The 15,876-nt window shown below is 35.6% G+C and overlaps 2 protein-coding genes across 5 annotated transcripts in view; one reads left to right on the top strand and one right to left on the bottom strand.

Moving 5' to 3' along the window:
* LOC142357659 (isocitrate dehydrogenase [NAD] subunit gamma, mitochondrial-like) overlaps positions 1-15,876 on the bottom strand; it is a 545,753-nt gene that overhangs the window by 274,631 nt on the left and 255,246 nt on the right. The gene's annotated exons all lie outside the window — the stretch shown is intronic.
* The window catches only part of LOC142357579 (uncharacterized), a 48,177-nt gene that overhangs the window by 28,190 nt on the left and 4,111 nt on the right, over positions 1-15,876 (top strand). For 2 of the 3 annotated variants that reach the window (XM_075409149.1, XM_075409148.1), the window contains exon 3: positions 15,429-15,807. In XM_075409149.1, coding sequence (XP_075265264.1) covers positions 15,429-15,807 — 379 coding nt within the window. Of the gene's footprint in view, positions 1-5,574; positions 5,731-15,428; positions 15,808-15,876 lie in introns of those variants that run through there. The other variant, XM_075409156.1, reaches the window with a different exon arrangement.

Raw genomic sequence — 15,876 nt, 5'->3', positions numbered from 1 at the left:
TTCTGTTTATGCGTTTCCAAACTTTATTTGTTTTCATGAACATGCTCTTATTCGTCAAACCCCAAACTAAATTCCAGGTGCACGCAATGTACAATAACATATTGACATCTGCTTAAGTTATAACTTAACTTAGACCAGAAAAAACCATTAATATATCGTTCCATACTCACCTTTGATTCACATTTGCTGCAGTTTAGCACACATATTTGTAAGGTCTTGCTTCTTTTTAAACTGAATAATTTGTGAAAGCAATGTGATTTAACAATTAAATTACGTTACGTTCGATAACGGAATTCAGGCCACGAACTTTGAAGCCTGGGTTCCGCAACTTCAAAATTTTCTATTTTTGTGGTATTCGTTTCTGAATTTTCCTTCAAAATAGCCTACTTCTTGAATATAACCAAATGCCGCAAAGTTTACAAAAATTCCATCCATCCCTATCCCATAGCATAGCAAATCAGAATTAAGTTAGTTCGTTGGTCAAATTTGACGAGGTAATGCAGGTCTGTCTTTCAGGTTGCCTCCTTGTCCTCCTCTTCCTCCAAGAAAAAAAATTTTTGCATGCTTTTCCATTTCTCACATTTTTCTTTTTGTGCGCAGTCAGAAATTACAAATCAGGCGTCATTCTCGAGTTTTCAAAGAGAATCATGAAAAAAAATTGCATCACTAGCAGACACACAGGAGACCTTTTTCAAAAATATTTTTCTTTGTTTCTTCAATTACCAACACGTGGGATGCATTTTTTTTACAAATTATCGCAAACTTCCTTTATATAGATATCTGACATAAATTCGCCTACATTTAAGAAAAACTTTCAACTTGGGCAATTAGAAGTAAAATTAAGCTTCAGTTTTAATCCGTACTGACGTAGTTATAATTGCATATTCATGAAAACATTTTAATTGCCTCAGAAACCATTGCAATTGAGACGATTTATACGCCACTAAAAAGAGAAGTCTAAAAGAATTGCAAAAGCGTTATATGACTAAAGGTTACTCTATTTTTAGAAAACACATTAAGATATCAGTTTCAACCAGAAAACGAACGCAAATTTGACATTGAGGGAAGAATTAGAGGTTACATGATATTGTTTTCTTATTTTCATCTGAAACAGCCTCAAGTTTCTGGAATAACAATGAAAAGAGGACAAGAAACCGGCTTTTATTGGGTGTTTATGGAAAAGAGGCTGGGATTGGGTAATTAAGGTTTTTATAGCTAAGGATTGACTTGAAAAAGGTCCCACAGTAAGCCTTCTAGAACGATAAGTCGCAATTAATTGTTTATTAGGAGAGTGAAACTGCCATTAAGGAAGATGCAGTTTAAATTATCCTCTTTATGTGAACACCTAATTGTCATGCAGTTACAGGAATGATTTCAGATTGAAAGTCATGACCTTTTTTAGATTGCCCTTCACATTTGAAAACATATAAAGACCCTGTCAGCTCAAGGCGTGATAGAAGTTAATTACATACGCTCTGTTTTTTTTTATTTTTCAATCAATACTGCAACGTTTGAATCAATTTTTCAAGCCGGTAGTTCAAAAAAGACAATCTAAATAGACCTTATAAACCCTTCAAATGAAGGCGGATATGCTGTGTATATTGGACAACGCACCACCATCATTTGAGTAAGGAACCTTTATCTCGAGTGCTTCCTTTTGGTACTCAAGGTTGAGGCTGGTTTGCTGTTCGAATAACTGCAGCTCTATCTCTAGCTCCACATTTTTTCCAACCGAATATTGGCTGAAAATTCACTCTAAGCAACGATAAAAAATATCGCCGTTTTTCTTGTCTACTTGTTTGACTTTTTTTGAACTTTTATCTCTATTCGTATTTTTGGTCTTCTTCCTTTCGCTCTCATTTGGTCGCTAAAAACCCTTCATGCACGAATGCAGTTTTTGAGACGACTGCCAAATCTGTCTTCCTGGCACTCATCTACACAGAACCAGCATTTCTGTTTGAGGTTTAGAAACAACTTTTTTATCGCGAGGTACAGTGTTGCTTTTGATCGCAAACACCCTCATATTTGTTTTGCTTCAAGAGAATCACGAAAAAACTGATTGTTTTTGAACAGTTGAGTAAATATTTGAAATCGTGATTCTTTACAAGCTGATGTTTGCGCAATGCTTTGAGTTGAGAATCAATGACCAGATGCTGGCGCCAAACTAGCGCTCCAGGAGAGACCAGGCGTTAGTTTATAACGCTCCAGAATACCCGATTCCTGATACAGTTGCTTTGGCCTTGGCACTCAACAGAGTTTTCAGAGGGTTCATTTTTATGGCCGTTGGGTATATTGCGCCGAAACATAGTAGCAACAAAGCAGGCTTGACCACTTTTCGTTTTGGAGAGGGTTTCGATTGAAAAAACTCTGCTTTATATTTGGTAGCTGGGCTTGTCTTGATCGTGGCTTAAACGGCATAGTTCTCTGCTTTGTGCTCTTGTCTAGCAAATCAAATGCAAAGTTGGCCAGTCACGATCGAACGCAATCCTTAGGGATAACGTTGTCACGCTCTTATGTAAAGTGCTCGGATTCCGATGCTCTTTCTGATATATCTGATAGGTCGAGCACAGAGAAAACCTCTTTGCTTCGCTTAGTTCTTCTAATTAAAAATGTATATGAGTATATGCTTTGTTCTATTCTCCATTTTCGACTGAAGGACAAACATTTTTTAAAGCTGAGAAACGTTTGTGGTCGGGTCCGCTTTGTTGGTCTGGAGAGTTGATAGGCTTTCTTGGTGTGGAAGGTATATGACCTTGTCTGTGGATTTACAGGAACAAATTCATGTTTATGTTGTTCAAATGTTCATTTCATTCGAATTTATGGCAGCTAATTAATTCCAAGTGAAGAATTTTACCGACTTGTAAACAGATGAGCTGCTTGATACGATAATCAATCTCAGATATCTGTTGATAGATCGCTCAGATGTTGGTTCTTCTACCTAAGGTTTTTGTAATATCACCGCCTTCTCCTCTCTTTATTCGCAGTTACTATCGACAGTTGGTGAATTGCGTTTCCAAATTGCTGTTAATCAATGATCGAGTCAACTCCTTCGCATTTGAGACAGCATTGTGGATCTCTTTTACAAGCTCGCTTCGACATGACTGACAATGATTGGTCTTTCGACCTCCGGGTCGGCTGACCAAACGTAACGGCTGCTCTCTTCGCAATGACAACGAAAGCTTTAAGCGGCTCCGAAGCGTTCAAAGTTGTTTAGATATCACAACCGCTTTTTATTTCAAAGTCCCTTTTTCAAAGGCTTTTAATGCTGTTTGAATATTACTTTATTGCAGATAATTTCTTTGAAACACTTTATCCGCTATACTGTAGATTACCATGGCACTACTTGATTCTCAATTAGTTCCAAAATTAACAACTCTGATTTCCTTTTCTATATATTGATTCATGCAGAAAGCCAAATATTTTTATGGGTAAAAAATTGGAATTTTGCTTGAGTTTTTGTTAGTGAATTCCATAAACCGCTATACTGTAAATTACTATTGATTTTTTCAAAACTCAAACAGTCCCATGAACAAATTGTTCCGTTTTGCTGTTCTATTATGTGATTCGCGGAGTATACCCAATAGCTATTATTTGAAACAATCACTTATGCTTAAGATATTGTGAATAACCCAACACCCTAATAAAAACTCCCAAACGTCTCAAAGTTCAGTGCTTGGTTAAAAAAAACAAAAAAATTAAGCAAAACAAGAAGGGACATAAACAAATAATCTAGGGAAGCGCTCATAAATTTCATTCTGTGAACTCCAAATTTCGGTGAATGCCATATAAACAACTTCTAAGCCTTCAATTGGCCTCAATAAGAACAATATGACACCAAGATAGGCTTCCTAACAACAGTAAATGCAACTGATGTTCCTCACAGAGCTAATGCTTGAGAATATAAAAACATCGTTTTTCGTCGAGCCAAGAACTCGACAATCAACATTTGCTCGAGTTTTTGTTAATAACTTAAGTTGTAACTCGAAAATGCAGTATCCCTAATGTTCAGCTCCAGATTACTGTCCCAGTTTATGGTTAGGGCTATTTTTCTATCTCTGATATTTAATATTTTCTTACGGTATTTCTTGATAAAAAACAAAGTTTATAAATCGACAAACTTTGAACTTCGCTTTTTTTTGCACAATCAATTGCTCTATAGCGCAATCAGTAAAACTGACTTAGGCTTCGTTAAAACCAGTAAGTGAATCGGATTTGATATCTTTTTCAAGTTCTTTTTTGAGGAACTTTATTCCTCAGACATAAAGCTTGAGAATTTGAAAGCAATTTTTTTCCGACAAGCCAAAATAAAATAAACTGTACAATAACCCAATAACCAAGATGATTCACAGAAACACGACACTGTAACAAGTAGTTACTGCTCCAAAATTGTTCTCCAACAACATTGTGCGTCAAATTACTGAGAAAAAATACTTACTGCTAATTTTTCAAGATTTATTTATAATGCCAGTCAGGTTGCTGTACATTTCAAAATTACATCTTTAATTGGTTGCAGATAAGTGTGTCGTTAGAAAGTGAACCGTTTCTGAAGACGTCACTTTTCATCGTAAAGAATTAGATGCATACTTCAAATGAATTTTTTAAGTCGTACACACTGATTTGTTGATTGCGAGGGTAGTTCGAGTGTGATTTTCAGTTTCACCTAGGTATGTGAACAAATCAAAATGGCCTTGGCTGAATATAGCATTGAATTTTGAATGTCATGCTCTTCTAATTCTTCTGTTTAGTTACGCCTTGGTTTATTGTTCATGTAATAAGCTCAGCCGCAACATCTATTTAGTCGTGTGAACATGCAAAAATTTTGCTGACAAGATCCTTCATTCTTGTAGACTACTTTTTAATTTGGCGATGCAATACAAGAGTTAGCCGCTGAATTGCTCCAAGAATTTGTGGATGAGATGAGTCAGAACAATATGTGCAAACCAACATCTTCATCCCTTAAATTTTTTCATCAAAATAGTCGTAGACTCAAAACAGCCTTCTTTGGACGATTTTGAGAACACCCGAAATGCACTTTGAATTGGAAACTTTTGTGCCACGCATAGAATTGCACGGGCGTTCTTGTATCTATTTTGCTCAGCTTGCTACGAATCGCTGGCCAATTTTGGAACTATCTTAACTTGAGACTATAAAAAGTATCATACACTATGTGCAGAATGGGATAACCACAAAACTTTTTGCAATTTCTATCTAAATATTCTGAATTTTCGGACGATTTTCCACCCTTTCGATATCATTCTTTATATATCTTTTAGGCATACTTGTGTTTTTGGGCGTACATATCTTTTAGGCGTAAATTTCCCGTCCATCCCTAAATATTGTGCTGAACAGTACGACTTTTGTAACATACCAAACGATAATTATCAGTGGCTATTACTTCACCAAAAACAACATCAAATAAGAAATACAAGCCAGGTACATGAACAATAATTGTACAGCTAATGGCACACGTGTCTTTGGGGTGTTAAAGGATAGAAATAGCACTGCCAGCTTGGATTAAAGGGACCTTAAATTGTCCATGTAAGGTAATAATAATGATTGCTTGCCCAAAATAGTCAACAAAGAGACGTGCTGAATGAAAACAAATACCCACGTGAATAAACAAATTTTCATCTTGTAGTCAGTTTCCAGCAGTCAGGTCATAAAATTTTAATTTTTCTCCTGGAATTTATGGACAGTCGAGTGATGACGCGCATTACAACTTTTTTCAAGGTGAGATAAGAATTTTGTTGAAAGACATAAAAATTGTGTATCAATTTTATTGAATCCTCTGGAGGGAAAATTATGACGCATTCCAAGATGGTGAGTAGGCTGGGCTAATCTTTTTGTTATCATTTCTACTAAAATTAAGTTTTCTGTTCCAAAGACAATAACAAGGAACTTGCTCTCTAAAAAGAGCACTCGAGCCATTTTTATGTCCGTGCACCCGTCTTTTCGTGTACAATTTTCAAATCAAAACAAACGAAAAAGAAACATCAATTAATTTCTTGAGCACAAAAAATTAAATTATTCAGCTCCTGTTATCGTAAGATAAAACCTTTTCAAACAACACGCAAACTGAACCTTAAGTAGCCGTAGTTAAGACTGTGTGGTTTAATTCTAGCAAGATTGCTGATTTGTATGATCATGAAAAACAAATTGTGTTCCTGCTACCTTGCTCGAGAAAAAAATCGTCAATTTGAAGGCGGTGTCTCACTAACTCGTCCAGTTCAATCTTTTCATATTTCATTTCAAGCAGATATTTTAGTTAATAATTGCGTATGCTTCAACAAAAACTCTTTTAAACGAAAATGAACAAAGAACCAAATTATATTTTCTACGTTAAAGGGGCTTTCTACTGATATCACTCACAACCCTCTACGATTAATATATTGATCGGCCAAAATTGACTGAACAAAAAAACCCATTTGAGTATACAATTCCTGACCCACTAAATTGGGTGGGAACAATGAATTATTTTGCTCACTAATAACCCACGTCAATCGCATAATAAATTATTTAGGTCTAATAATTGAAAATCGAAACTTAACGAGGTCAGTACAAGTTTCAATAAAAGTCATATGCCATTATATACAACTACATCTAAGCTTAATTCATCATCAATTTTTAGCTTTCACTTCATCAATTGTGAAGTGCTTTTAGCATCGGAACCTAACATGGTTGATTAGTCCTTTTAAAGTAAGTTTACTCGTCTAATTTTTTTTGCCTTTCCCTTATGGTCGTTTGCATAGTCTGCCAGAATTGTTTTCATTTGACATTACTTTGCGCAAGAAATTGCAACGATTTTGTTTTTCAAACTTGTTGAGGGAAGACTTATTCTTTTTTTAACCAGGTTGATGTCCAGACAGAAATCCTCCCTGATCAAACTGTCGCAGAGAAAATTTAAATCCGATCACATTGACCCATATCGAAGTCACCTCTGATAAAGCAATTTCCAGAGCATTGCAAAGACTTTAAAGTGCGCTCGAAGACTTTTCCGGACGATGTAATTTGAGCACAACATGCGCAGATGTGCGCTTGAAGAAGGTCTGATCAGAGGTCACTTTGCTCTGGAAATCTTGACTCGCGTATGCCTCTAACCAGCATTTACCCTTAAAAACTCCCTCCACTACTCACACAATAAAGACTTATAAAAACTTAAATCGACAAGTGATCTTGACGATGCTTGGAATGATAGATTTCTAACTTATTGATCAGATTTGGATTTACGTTTCGTAATTAGTTTTTTGGAATGAACACGGGTTCGACAGCAAGGCCAACTTTTATGTAAATGATATTATGTAAATTAAATATACAAAAGGGTACCAAAAAGCTACGTACATCTGAAAAGCATTATAAACATTAAGAAAAAGTTTGAGTTCAAATTTGTTCTCCCATACCGCGCCATTAAAAATTTAACTTTTTAACGTCCAGCAAACGGTTTGTATAGTTTTTCATAAAGCTTTTTATCGGTATCTGCCTTATTTTCGTTCCAAATTTTGGACACTTAATTAGTAAATTTTCCAAAAAAAAACAGTCCATTTTTGTTGCTGGTTCAAAATCGCACTTAAATTATCAATTGGATTCAGATCTGGACTATATGACAACCATTCCAGTACTTTCCATTCCTTTCCTTAGAAAAACTTACCGATAATCTTTGTTTTATGCATAGAAGCATTACCTTGATGAAAAATGAGGTCCCGAAAATGCATTTTTTCTTCATAATTATTCAAAGCTTCCAGATAACTGACCGCTGATAGCTTATTTGGACAAGTAACAACCATTTTCCGTCTATCTGATTGTATGAGACACTCTGTCTCGCTCCTGTGTGCTTTTTGGGATCTTTTAAAACTATTTTTTGGATTCTTTTTGACAATTTTGGGGGTCTTCCGCTGTTTTATGGCTTCAAAACCCTTATTTTTCAGGAAATGTTTCAATGCATATTATTCACCGGATCTCGATTTCAAGAGTAGATTTTGAAATTTTGTCCACGAAAATTCGACATTTCATAGAGTAACATAGTAGCAGAGTAATATTTCAAAGTACCATAGTGTAATCGCAAAATGGTGTTCCCGCCCCCATTTTTGTTTACAACCCCCACCCACCCCCACATCTTTCATTTCACCACTCTATCCTTTCACCCCAATTTCAAACCTATATAAATGGTACTCTTCACATTGGTATTATAATTATTTGGCCATGCCTCAGCGGCTCATGGGACTTGATATGAAACTATCACAACAGAACATTGGATTAAATTATTAGTTTTAGCTATTTTATGAAAAAACATGCTTTTAATACCGACTGCTAATTTGCGGGATGAAATCATAGAGAGGAAAAATGATATGGTGTTAATATATGGGGCGGGGGGGGGGGGTAAATGAATCGGCGTGAAAAGAAGTAGAACCTCACAAAATGACCATTCGTACCAGTGCATAGTTTTCTGAACAATGCTTTCGTAAATGAACCATCATTAACTGCAAAACTGCCATCATCACTTAATTAATTATTATATATACATGCAAACAAAAGACAAGAGCGATATAAAATCCTTCTACAGAATTATAAAGGTAAATTTATCAATCTTGGTGTTTGTAAATCAATGTTAAACCTGCCAGTTCACAGTTTCATTTCATTAAAAGGATAACCACTCAATATCCTAACTCTCAACAATAAATCTATGGGCGTCCAGACATTTTACAAAAGTAAAAGAAACTGAGGTCAATTCGTGTGTGTTTTTGTAGCAATAAACATTTTGAGTTATATCACTTTTATATCACATAGATTAAATAACAAAATCTTGCAAACTGATTAGGAATCGGCAATGCTCATGAGTTTCATAATGTAGTTTCCTACAATGAACGTGGAGGAAAACCAGTTGTATGTGTATATAGCAGCCACATGGCAGCCATTTTTGCACTAAATTGCACCATCAAATGGACGTTGACCCCTTCGTCCTGTTTGCAGCGTGCTTGCAAAATTTATTATCCGGAGTTTTGGGGCAAGTAACCTTTTCACAGGAAATTAAGTGACTCCAATATCCGTAACAGGTATAATAGATTCATAAATTATCCTAGACTAAAGTTATCTATTAGATGAACTCTTTTATATACAATGATCGAAAATCATAAACAATTCTTTGTCTGAAATCTCAATAAATGATTATTCCTCTAGCTGAAAAAGAATGAGATAGTAGCCATTATTGAGCAAAAAACAAAAGTTTACACTGCATCGTGCAACTGCTTATCATTCAGAGCTATCAGATCCAAAAAACTTTCCTATATATAGATTAAGCTTAAGAACAAAGCAACTAGGTGCCATGCCGGTTTGATGAACCAAAAAGTTATCAACAATATTCCATTTGGAAATTTAAATGTCAACAATTTTTTGAGGTTAAGTTTAGCAAAGATACAAAAAATGAATAGAAATATCAGTGATCGATCACTAAAAAAAATTAACATAAAAATCATTTCATTGGTAATATTAAACAATCATACACGCAAAAAATGGCTGAAGGCGTAAAGTCAAAAGCTGGAAAATCGTATTGATGCTTCTCAATTTTTTTTAAAATGTGTACTTTATATTCAGTCCCTAATTCCAAAGTGATAATTCATGAAGAAGAAACATTAAACCAATTTTGTTGCGTGATCCTAATATTCAGTGATTTTGTTGCGAGAAATACCGTAATACTGTAATGCAAGTAAACTGCAGAAAAATTCAGAGCGTCCATCTGTTATTTTATTAGTGCACACAGCATATTGGGAATCTGTTGACAAAACACTGCAATCTTTCCTCTGTTCGCTCTTAACCCACTTATTGGGTAGATGTACTACATGCGTTACTGGTTTTATTATTCGGCGAACGCAAAGTAAGCCGATAGGCAAGCAAGCCGACAGAAAAGCAAGCCGAAAGTTATGTAATAGTTATGTAATCTATCAGAAATAATACATTGTCAGCCGTTACAATCAATACTGCGCGTAGTATTATAGTGCATAATGTATTCCAATGCACCAAAGAAACAAAATGCGTCAATTTTTAGACATCTAGTGGGTACGGGCCTCCGCAAACCGCTGTCCATGGTCATGCCTCTCATCCGCTGTGGGATGTAATCCAGAAATAGCGGGCCGGTTATCGCGGCGAAGCGCGCCCACCGGCCCGCCAGGGGCAACTTAAAATACGGGTATCCGAAAATTTTTTGTCTTACTTGAGCTCATTTTCAAAAATCGGCTTGCTTGCCTATCGGCTTGCTTGACCGCCACCTTATTATTCAATCAGTTTTGGCGAGTTCATACATCTACCGTAAAAAACCACCGTTATGGAAAGCTTATCGATTGTTTTACAGGAAAGTTTTCCGTATTTCGCAAATATTGTATTGAAGAACTATCGAGGTTTATTTTCTTTCGAGAAGAGAAGAGTTGCAACCAAAATGTTTGGAGTTCAAATGTGTAGCAAAATTTGGACCTGGATTTGGCTTTTTTAATCAATTTTGGGCTATCTTATTCTAAAGGATTGTAAGTTTTTGGTGAGAAACTAAAATTTTGACTGAATTTAGCTCAACATCTAAAATAGTTGCGAGATTGGCAAATTCCGTAACAATAAATTTTTTAATCTCATATATGCACACAAAAGGTCAAAATTTTGAATAAAAAACCAAAAGTTTTTCCTCTTTTGGTTCTTTTTGCCGCAATTGAGATTCGAAATTTATCCAATTCTTTAACACTGGCTTCTCGGCTTTTAATTTCGATTGTTTTTTTTTTCTCTATTTATCTTGACACTCGTATATATTTAAAAATTTGAATAATTAGTTCCATCATTTTTTAGTAATCTAAAGATTAAATTTTAAAACGAGAAACAAGTCTTTTAGTAGCTAACGATTAAATTTTATTACAAAATTAGAAATAGGTAAAAAGCTGAAAAGGCTGCCAAACAAAGGAAAATGCGTGCTTAATATCGAATTTCCTTTGCATTGGTGGCTTCAATATAAATAATAACCAGCTCTCACTGCATCTGCTAACAATGAAGAGTCTAAAGGAAATTTTGATTCCTCAGACCAGAAAAGTCTATAACTTGTTTCATTTATGAGAAACTTTTAAACATTTTTATTCAAAACGAAACAACTACCAGTGAGCTAATTAAAAATAATTTTGCTTTTTTATGACAAAAGACTAGACAAATTTTTAAAGTTGGATAAAATTTTATCTGATGGTTGATTCCAATTATTGTTATTGTCCAGCAAATTTTGCTAAGAAAACAACCAATTCCACAAAAAATATAAACCTTGTCATGATAAAGCAGTTTTGAAACTTTTGGTTCAAAAAGTCAATAAAGAAGACAAATTGCAGCACAACTAAAAAATATAATAAACTGTACAGCTACTTGGGTTTCCCAGACTTCTTTTCTGATTGTTTTTGAACGTCATGTAGAATAAAAACTACGGAATAATGTAACAAAAACGGTACTGTAACAAGACAATTCACGGATATCAATTTTATTTGATTTTGAAAGGATTTAACTTCAATTCAAAGAACTAATTTTTTCAGGTTTTGATATATTTTGGCTGCAATGCTTAGATGCTAAATTACAGTTCTGATTGACACAAGTCGGAACTTTCATTGGTAATATTAAACTATTAGAATCATACATGTGATCAAATTATCTGCTCAAGTATGATAAAACATTCTTAAATTTGTGATCGGACTAATTCACGTAACGAACAAGGAAAATAATTTGGATACCATGACATTGCGTTTTTTGACAATTACTTCGGCATATTTGGTATTGTGGCATAGGGTAAGTTGTCATGTAACCATTCAGCATGAATTATCCTAAGCAATATATTTCATATAAATAAAATTTGCAATTGATTCGAGCATGCTTCAGCGGCTCTTGACATATTAATGAATTATGTTGGGATGGGGAATTTGATTCAGACGATTATGATTATGTACTTTTAAAGCAAAATTTTATCCATCCAGATGAAAAATGAAAAATATTCAAACTAGGTAATGGAAAAACAAAGGTACAAATCTAATCAGTTGGTTCGTAAAAACGAGCCACCTAAACTATTAACGAAATTACCAAACGAAATAACCACAATTGTAAAATGAGATCCAGGGGGTTTGAGATGAACCTCTAAGCAAAAATATCAATAATAGGGTAAGATGAGCAATTAAGATAAAATTAGTAATTTTTATTACTAGATACTAATAGATTTATAAGATAAGAAATTGTCAAATAACACAATTGTTGGCAATTGGAAAGCTTTATTTAATGTAAGCAAGGTGATCTCGAATATGGTCCACTATAATGGGCAATAAAAGACGGTAACAATTATGAAATAGTATGAAACCAGATGTGTGCAAGCAATTGCTTCAATGATGGTTTCATAATGAAATTATTTGACCTAGAGCAAAAGGAATAATAAGTTATGGTGTCCATAAATTATTTGCTAAATGTGGGATCCTAAGAACACAATCCACTACCTGCAATTTTCATCGTAGAACCTATGAATACGAAGTTTAGTAAGGAAACGGTTTCTTCAACTTTACGACGGGCCTAATGCGTTCACCGCTGAGAGCTTTCAGTATGACTCATCGAATGATCCCATCATTTCCGGGGAAAGCTTGCGTTACTCTGGCAACAAGCCAAACGCCTCGGGGGCAAAGTCCTAAAGGATCCATACTAAGTCATCGCTCTTCAGATTCTTGGAACTTTTGTTCCATTTGGAACGAATTTATTGACCTGGGAGGTACTCTCGCGGAAACCAATTCCAAAAGTGAGCATCTATTTGTTGTGATGTACGCCAAGCTTTCGGAGGGTTCTTTTGATCTCCAATAAAAACGCCAGGTTACAAAGTGACCGAAGACCTACCTAGAAGAAACTGGTTTGGCGCAAGAGGCAAAGGATCATTTATAGCACCTGAAACATTGGTTAGGGGCCTAGAGTTCATATTTGCTTTATCTCATGCGTACTTGTACATAAAATTTCATCGGTAAGATTTCTTGACCGGATGACCTGACAGAGAGACAGTTTTAAAATATGCACTAATCGCTCACAAATTCCGCCGAAGTGCTGGGCCGCTGGAGGGTTAAACTTCAACTTCCACACGATTTCGACTTCCATAAGGTGCAATTTCGCCGCGAAAGATTCGGACGCCTCTAGGTCGAAAATGCTAGGCTGGAGCCTGTTGCTCAAAGCAACTAATGATTTTCCGTGGTCTGAAATGGATTCGTGGGGTTTCTTTTCCGGCTGACAAAACCTCCTATGCAATTAATTGTTGATTCGGTGCTAAACTTCTGTAAAATCTCAAGATGGACTGCTCTACAAACTAGACATGTAAATCGTTGTACGTAGCGACTAAACAACTGGTCATTATTCTTCAGAGGAAACGGTTATTTGAAATCAACTCCAGTTTTTTCGATGTCAAATTTGTTATTTTTCTGGCAATTTTTCTTGTGGCAAATCTGCCATTTTAGGAATGCTAAAGTCTTGAATCATTCGGCGACGTAGAAGACTGTGTTTGATGAATTGTTCCACTGCCGCGACACCGAAGTGTCCAGTAACACTCCATTAGACTATTCTCTTGCTCGGAACCACAGTGATAGTTAGGTTCTTGTGTATGCCGTATCAATAATCTAGTAATCTATAGGCAGTGTTATTTTCGTCAAATATCATAGGGTAATAAGAAGTCATCAAACGGCTTACTTTTGTCAAACAGCCTCTCGTTCTAAGTTGGTTGTTTTTGCCTATGAATGGGGACAGAGGTTTCAGTCCGATTGAGCTGGATATATCGTCATCTTTTTTCATAGCGAAAGAAATCTGCTTTAAAATCTTGTTTTTGAGTTGTTTGAATTTTACGCAGATACGCTTTAGTGTAGTGGCCTAACTGAAATTATTTACTGCGCTTCTTGCACTTATTGGCAAAGAGGAAACAAAAGGCGATTACCCGTATTAGTCTGTTCCTACTGCTGAATCTCTTCAAATCGACAACAGTTTCTGTTACAGGAATATGGAAGGGAAAAATACCACCTTCACATTCTGCGATTGCAGAATCTCTTGATTGGGCCAGTCTGTTCTATGTTTACTCGCTATGAAAATAATCGAAACATGATCTGAAACCATAATAACTGAACATGAGATCAAAGTGATTGGGTCAATATGACAAAACATGCTTGAAAAATGAGATGCCAATTTTAAGAGGCTATACTGAATGTAAACATCAGTAAAAGGAATTGATACGTATTATAGCATTGGCTATTCTGACATCTGTTTAAATGCCATATGACTGAAAAAACATGAAAACAATCAAATGCCTCGTTTAAGTCGGTTACATTTGAATGGCAACAGAAAATCTAATGTCAGCCAAAGCTAGTTTTCAGCACTGAAAAAAGAGACATTTGAATAGAAGATCAAAGAAACAATAGTAACCACTTCTCTCACTAAAAGAAGCCAAAAAATGGAACCTGAGAAAGTGTCTTTCAAGTTGAAATAGCTCTACAAGATTTTGTGCATTTTTTGCCATTGAATTTTCTTACGAAGATATAGATTCAGTTTCTTAAAATCAAAATTGATTAGAAAAGTATAGTCATAAATGATAACCACTAATCTTTTTTCAAGTTAGTTAAAAAATGATATTAATTGCAAATTTCCCTAAAAGCACCGAGTATTTGACTTTTTCAAAATTTAAATTATTTTTGTGTTCACAAAATCTTGGGGTTTTGGATTTCGGCATTGGTGTTTCAGGTTCTTTCTCTATTCTAAACCTCCCTCACAGTTTGTATATTGGGGGATGTAAAAACGCTAGGGGGGTTATGAAACAGAATAGATCCGTTCTTTCCTATTGAGCAGCCAGCCATCTTTATTTGAAATCCTTTGACGTATAAAAAAAGGGGTCACAATAATGGTTAAAGTCGAAAAGGTTACTCTGCCTATTCGACTGTTATACTCGATATTGTGATGCAGCAGCATTTAACTTTTTTCTCGTACTGTTTATGCGCCCCAAGTATGCACTATATCTGTAAATTGAGCGTAAAGACTAACGCCCACTAAGGTCGATGCGGGCAAAAATAAATTTGAGACCCAATTATCTATTTTTAGATGAAATTATTGCCACAAAATTTATCGAGCGGCAGAAAAGATCTGTCAACACGCGTCAAATAGATGAAAAAAATTTCTAGCGTTAATAGTACCAAAATTCACAAATGAAAGCAAAAATTTTACATGCGTTGAACATTTCTCAAAAATGAAGACTTTCAAGTTATCTCGCCAAGCTAGTTGGAAATTGGGTTCGAATTTATTAGCTAGATACATTTTTTCCTAGTTTTGTCAAGAATCACAAAACAGGTCTTGTTGTGAATAAAATGTGGTTTTTACTCCACGCGGTTTTTACGAATGCTGTGACCAAAATAAACTGGGTTTGAAAATTGTTTCAGCTATCCGTGATTGGCCTGTGCGTACTATGTGCAATCCTTGCCCCGCCCACGCATAGCTATGCAATGCCTTTCAGTCGTGAGAGCGTGAACGATTACAACAACATGGCACAGATGCTAAACAACGCTAAGAGATACCAGTTTTACCACTATATCAACTCGGGCGACTACTACGCACCCATGACATACAGCTATGGGATGTACCTGCCTAGCAAGAGGTCAGGGGCCACTCCGATATTCGTCGATCCATCACCACAGTTTTACTTGACTGAGCCAATCAGCACGCGAGCATTCAACTATGATGACATCCTGAATGCAGCCGCAGCTGTGGCTAGTTCGAGCAGCTCACCCACCAACAGCAATACTGATGAATCTTCTTCAGGTACCACCTTTTCACAAGACCCATCTGATAAAAGACCCACCATTTTTACAACACCCATCATCACAAGGT

Source organism: Convolutriloba macropyga, chromosome 2, assembly GCF_964194025.1.
Source record: "Convolutriloba macropyga chromosome 2, txConMacr16.3, whole genome shotgun sequence".
Lineage (NCBI taxonomy): Eukaryota > Metazoa > Xenacoelomorpha > Acoela > Convolutidae > Convolutriloba > Convolutriloba macropyga.
The sequence above is the reverse complement of the archived record's forward strand: the minus strand, read 5'-3'. Positions and strand labels throughout refer to the sequence as shown.